Below are 6,444 nucleotides of genomic sequence, written 5' to 3'. Positions count from 1 at the left end.
CCCCCCCGGGTATGTTAAATCTGGTCAGCCAGCCTGGAGATGTTTAAATCAGTACTGAGCAAAAAAATTCTTGCTCAGAAGAAGTGTAGCTAAGTAGGCATTCTAGTAGCACAGGACATGAGAAGCCATGCAGTGCTGAGGACCTAGCCAGGTCTCTAAGACTGTGCTGTAGGTGGATGTGTGCATCTTCTGCCCACTTCCCCCCCACACCATGTAATTGCAGTCAAAGGAAGGAAGAGAGACAGGATGAAGTATAAGTGAATGTGCATTTACCAGACTTCAAATATTTGACTATTGTCTTCAAATCCTAAAACTAGAAAGGCAGTAATTGCTATAAAACTGTTACTGATCTGTTAGTGACTAACTAAAACTAGAGAATTATTATTTTGTCAGAAATATTTAATCTTATATATAGACTTCCAAGGAGCTTCCATAGTGAACCATTAAAATTTCTATTGTTTGTCAGATAGCAGAAGGGCGCTAGCCCCTACTGTATAGTTACTGTGTTCTGCTTACTTGTTAGTATGTTGTTGTTAATGTTCGGGATTAACCTAACTTAAATAGATTGTTATCTTGAAGTTCAATAAGTCTCTTACTTGTCTCTTCTTATCTGTCTTGAGCAATCTTAGCTTCAATGTATGTATATTTGGGGAAAAGTTTCTGGTAATTGGCTGCTCACAAATTGCTAATATTAACTGTAAGACTTTGATCTCAATGCTAAGATTGCACACAAGGGTACAGTGTTTTCTAATATTTAATCTTAGTTTAATGCATAAAACAGAATATTCTCCATCTGATCTGTGTATGTGGTACAAGTGTCTGTCAAAGCAATTGAGTATTAAATTTGGCTCATTAAAGAGTGTTTATAATGGATGTATTTTCTTGAAAAATGCATTCATTAGTGTGTTTGGTCTTCTGTTGCTGTGTTCACTGTAATGGTAGACTTACTGCTGTGGTGTACTAAATAGATGACTTTATGATAGTCATCTATTACTTGAATATCTCTAGGGATTATATCTTGACAGCCTTTGAACATAATTTATTGCTTCTAATGTCATGTGTAATTTAAATTATACTGTCAAATCCTTGACACGCCTGCTATAGGGAAGTGCTAAGGCTATTTAGTTACTGGTCATTGAGAGCTTCTGTTAATGATCTTTGTGCTGTGTTTAAGGATGGTGTCTGTAAACTTCCAACCTGTGGCTTGTTTTGCAGCCTGTCTCTGTTCTTTCCCCTCACCCTTGTCTCTTTAAAACTGTTAATATTTGTCTTTTGGGGAGCCTGCAACTGTAACTCAGTTATCGGCAATATAACTCCTGCGGAATTCTAGGAGAATAACCTACAAAGTAATCTTGACTTTTACTGATTTGTATTCTTAAAACTTTTTTTGTTAAAGATCACACGAGGTTGTACCAGTCCAGTGGATGTCTGCAATTTTTTTTTAAACCCTAGGGCTTGTACTGTATATTTAGATCACTGACAAACATTGGATGGACTATAAAATAGTGTGTGGCCTGCCCCTTATTCCTTATTGTGTTGAAAGTTAACTTTTGTTTCTGGCCATCTTAATGACTCCATTTAGTTCCAGTAAGCTGGTTGTAGGGTCGGTCTGTTCACTAGTGTCTACCTTCTAATCATAATCTGATACAAAGAGAAATTTATTCAGCATCAACAGTAAATTGGTTGTTTCCAGTGCTTGACTTAAAATGACTTAATAGGGTCTAATATGACCTGACCGTCCACCCTCTTGTGACAATTTGACTTGAAGTATAGGGTTGGGCACTTGAAACTTATAGTATATAGCCTTGGCCCTAACGGTTCTACAGAGCACAGTCTTTTTTTTCCTTCCTTCCTTCCTTCCTTCAATCAAGATTGTGCCTTGTTTGGGCTAGGGAGGGTGTATGGTGAGAGATGGATTGTAACTGGTAAGAACACAAGCTAAATAGTCCAGAGTGTAGGATGTCATGCCTACATCGCAGGGATGTTACTTGTGAAGGAAGTTATTGGTAGAGCTAAGGTATCTTTAATTCAGTGCCCTACTTGCTCTCAATATTACTTCGTAAGCTGTAGCAAAATAACATAATAGCGTTGGGAGATTTTAAAAAGAAAAAGGTGGGGAAGTATTACTACTGTCATCCCTCCGCTGACATTTGAAACCTATTTTTATTCCTTCTGGAACAGACTGTATTTCAGGTTGCTTCTTCAGTACTGTGCCTGCAAAAGGTAGGATTGCTGTGGTCAAGTACTAAAATCTAGGGTAACTTTACATTTGAAAAGTGACTGCGTAATGGCATGACTTGGGCTTAATATTTCTACTTTAGTGGCTTTAAGATTGTTGTATGGGTAATATATATATCTTTAAAATACTGCTGAAATATTGTCCTTAATCTTGAGCTTCTTGCCTTTTTTTTTCTGCATTCTCACTAGTAATAGATTCCAGTCTTACACGTGTGCTTCTGTTTTCATGGGAGTTGTATAAAGGAAGGGGAGAACAGAACTTCTCCCTGAATTTTTGACTTAGTGGTTCACATTTGTGTCTATTGGCTCTAACTTGCTTCCCAGTAGAAATTCTGCTAAATTTATCAAGTATTCAAACAGAATAAAAATATTTTGGAACAAAAGGGAGAACTTCTGTTAAGGAGAAAAACTGCCATTTTTGATCTTTAGAGTGGAAGCTTCTCACTTCCAGAATTCTTCCACTGTATATGCTTGATATTACATATTAATATTTATGTTTTTAGATAAAAGTTTATTATGAGAACTTTTAATAATAAAACTCATTTTCTTTCAGACACTGCTTCAGTATGCTGGCAGTCGGGGTGCATCGGAACATGTTTTACCTTTTTTGGAAGTGTACCGAATCTCCATCCAAAGCTTTGCTAATGCACGACCTTACTTGACTACAGAATGTGAAGATGTTCTTTTGGTACTTGGCAGGCTAGTGCTGTAAGTTATAAGTTGATACACTAATCTTTCTGAAAGAATACACAAACTTCACAAATGAATAGGCAACTTGTTAAAATACAATGCGATATTTAATTTGACAACTGTATTTAATGTTTGTTGTTATTGTTATCTAGTAAATGTCTCTAGTGCTCATTTTTTAATAATATCACAAAACTGTACTTGAGCATTTTGTTGCCCAGCCTCAACCAGTGATAAGGCTTTGCTCTTCTGTATTTGGATAAATGTACAGATATTAGGGAGGTTCTGTTCCTTCTTGAACATTTTGAAAATTATTTTTCTACAGAAAAAACTTAATCTGGTTTTCATTAAACAGAAGCTATAATGTTAAATCTTCATGTATGGATTAATTAACTTGCATCAGTTGCTCTGCAGTAGCTGGCTTTGTGTGTGCTGTCTCCTATGGTAAATGCAAGGTACTTCTGAGCAAGTCCCTTTCTGAAAAGAATAAGCTATTTTTTTTGTTTACGGCAGACAGAGTTGTGCATGTAAGCTGCTGTTATAGGGCAGCCAAATGTAATTTTACCTGAGCTCTTTGACAAATATTTATATATAGATAGTGATTAAAACAGAACAAAGTATTTTACTGTCTGTCAGTCAAACTGGAATAACTTGTAGCTGCTCATAATCTGTTTAAATGCAAAGAAGCTATTTTTGGTGGTGAAGAGGAACAATTTAGCCTAAAGGCTTTCAAGGGCATTGGAGTATGCTCAGTTACTATCCTAAACCTGAGAAGGGTAGCTTAATGCACTGGTTCTTCCTAGCTTGTAAGGTTTCTTTCAAGGGGGCAGGGTGAAGGTCTGGAACCTTGAATATAAAGAACATCATAGAATAAAACTAATTCTGGGACAGTCTTTCAATGGGTTAGTAACTTCCTTGTTTTGTGGTCTGAAGTCAAGTATTCTTCCCTTGCATATCTCTAGACTTCTCAGGAAGGATTTTGCCATGTGCTGTTTGGTCAAATGCTTGTGTTAATCCTTACAAACTCTTTTCTTATGGATAGGATATTCTTATCTTCATTTTATTTATACATATACATACACAAAAAATGAGTACTGTGTCCAATTCTGGGCTCCCCAGGACAAGAGAGACATGGAATTACTGGAGCGAGTCTAGCGGAGGGCTACAAAGATGATTAGGGGACTGAAGCATCTCTCTTAGGTGGAAAGGCTGAGAGTGCTGGGCCTGTTTAGCCTGGAGAAGAGAAGACTGAAGAGGGGATCTTATCAATGTATACAAATATCTAAACAGGGGGTGTTGAGAGGATGGGGCCAGACTCCTTTCAGTGGTGCCCAGCGACAGGACAAGAGGCAGTGGGCACAAACTGAAACACAGGAAGTCTGAATATGAGGAAAAACTTCTTCACTGTGAGGGTGATAGAGCACTGGAACAGGTTGCCCAGAGAGGTTGTGGATTCTCCTTCCCTGGAGATGTTCAAAACCTGCGTAGATGTGATTCTGTGCAACGTGCTCTAGTTGACCCTGCTTGAGCAGGGGAGTTGGACTAGATGATCTCCAGAGGTCACAGAAGGGTTGAGGTTCGAAGGGATTATATTATCACTAATTAGCTTGTGTGTTCTGCTGGTTCCTCATCAAAAACTCTTGTCTTTCACTGTCTTGATATGCAGGTCTCGTGTGTGGAATAGTTCCTAACTCTTTCTATATCTTCTGTTACTGTTAAATACTTTGAAGTGTGGAAGAAGAAAAAAATCCTAATTCTGCATCAGAATTGCTTAACAGATGAGAGAAAAAATCAGAAAATTCTGCTTCCACTGATACTATTTCTTCCATCTTCCAGCGTGAGGGAATACATTGTTTGCTGTAGTTTGTATATTCAGGAAACTTGGTCATAGAGGGTGGTGGAGTGGTGACTTGCTGGAATCTCCGCTACTCTTGTTATGATTGCATTTGAGAGGGAAACTAAAGAATGAAAAAGGCAATGGGAGTGAGATCAGAGTGAGGTAAATGCCATGACTAATTGTGATCTCTTTTTGGCCTTTTTAAGAGTTTTCCAGGGAGTGAGAGAGAACTTAAGGCAAAGAATTAAAGATTAAAATTCGGTTCAGTATGGGAGGAAGAATATTACCTGGTCAGGGACCTGAAGACCTACTGTTACAATGTTACTGGGATTTTTTTGTAGGGAACTGGCTTAGCCTCTTCTGTCATACAAGCTATGTGTTTTCATTTCTCATCAGTGTTCAACTCTGAAACATAATCTTCCTTTTAAAATAAAAGTGCTCTACCCACTATTGAAAGCCCCCTTCCCTTCCTGTCCTCCCTCCTGGAGAAGGGGAGATAACCTTTTCTTACTGACAAATAGTGCTCATCTCTTTGCTGCTGGCTCACCTAGCTGAGTAGAGGCTTTCCCTGCCACCTGATCAGGTCTTCTGTGTGTTCACAGAAACTCTGACATGATGATAGAGACTGTGGACCCCATAAAAATATGATGCTGATGCAGCATGAGAACTTTCTGGTCTGACAGCTAACCTTAGGTAGTAAAAGAACAGCTTGGGGTGGTCATATCATCTATCCTTGTGGTTTAGGAGATTAGACAAATGCTTGGGGAGGGGTGAGGAGGAATATTCTGTCCTAACAGAATTAGATGCTTGCTTTCACATCCACAAAGCACAATAAAAGATTTTTCTCCCTAATATTATACAAAAAGTATTGCCTCTATCTTAAAGATCATCATGAAGAATTAGCCATATCAAAAATGTCTTTCAGGAGTGGATGGACTTTTGGTTAGGTGACTATTTCAGTTAATCTTAAGTCACCCTTGAGGCTGTCTACTCATTTGCCCAGGCATCTGTGTGGGTGCTGTTTATGTTAGGATACTGTGCAAAGGAAAAGATAGCATTCATGTTACTCTGTGTGAAAATTGTATTTTCCTTTGCAAACAGTTTATAATACCTAAGATTAATAGATTAAAGTTAACAAAGTTGAAGGAATTGTTTCTAGTTCGCATACGGTGTTTTTCAGCTATTCATTTGACCACTTTCTACTGTTTACTGTGACAGCACTGGTCTGAAGGGGAGTTTAACTACCATTTTCATGTCTTTGAGAGATTGTTCATATGCTTTCTTTGAACCATAAAGCAAAAGGAGATCTGAATATCTTCTGGTCTAAGTAACAGAATTGGATTCAACTGGTTAGACTAGTCTGTCTCAAACATCTTGAGCTGTACTTCACCTAATCAACTGAACCTTGTGAATCTCAGACAGGTTGCTTCTGGGAAGAGAGTGCTTGCTTTTCATAACACCTTGTGAGGAGGCACGTGTGATAGTTGACATCTTTGTGTATCTAACAAAGCATTCTCAACTTAATAAAAACCTGTAATCTGATTCACTAACTTGAATTTCCTACCCTTTCATTAGGAGCTAACTCAGGTCTCAGCAAATGTAGGATAATTTCAGGCTACAGGTGAGCTGTTCCTGTTGATCATCTGATGTGTAACTACTTTTCTTTTTAACTCCAAGAAGCT

The 6,444-nt window shown here is 38.1% G+C and overlaps 1 protein-coding gene across 2 annotated transcripts in view; it reads left to right on the top strand.

Annotated features, from left to right (window-relative positions):
• RLF (rearranged L-myc fusion) overlaps positions 1–6,444 on the top strand; it is a 58,238-nt gene that overhangs the window by 2,927 nt on the left and 48,867 nt on the right. The window contains exons 2-3 of one of the 2 annotated variants that reach the window (XM_026076367.1): positions 2,182–2,223; positions 2,792–2,946. In XM_026076367.1, the coding sequence (XP_025932152.1) occupies positions 2,182–2,223; positions 2,792–2,946 (197 nt within the window). The remainder of the gene's footprint in view (positions 1–2,181; positions 2,224–2,791; positions 2,947–6,444) is intronic. The other variant, XM_026076368.1, reaches the window with a different exon arrangement.

Source organism: Apteryx rowi, unplaced genomic scaffold (assembly GCF_003343035.1).
Source record: "Apteryx rowi isolate R43461 unplaced genomic scaffold, aptRow1 scaffold_43, whole genome shotgun sequence".
In the NCBI taxonomy this organism is placed as follows: Eukaryota; Metazoa; Chordata; class Aves; order Apterygiformes; family Apterygidae; genus Apteryx; species Apteryx rowi.
The sequence above is the reverse complement of the archived record's forward strand: the minus strand, read 5'-3'. Positions and strand labels throughout refer to the sequence as shown.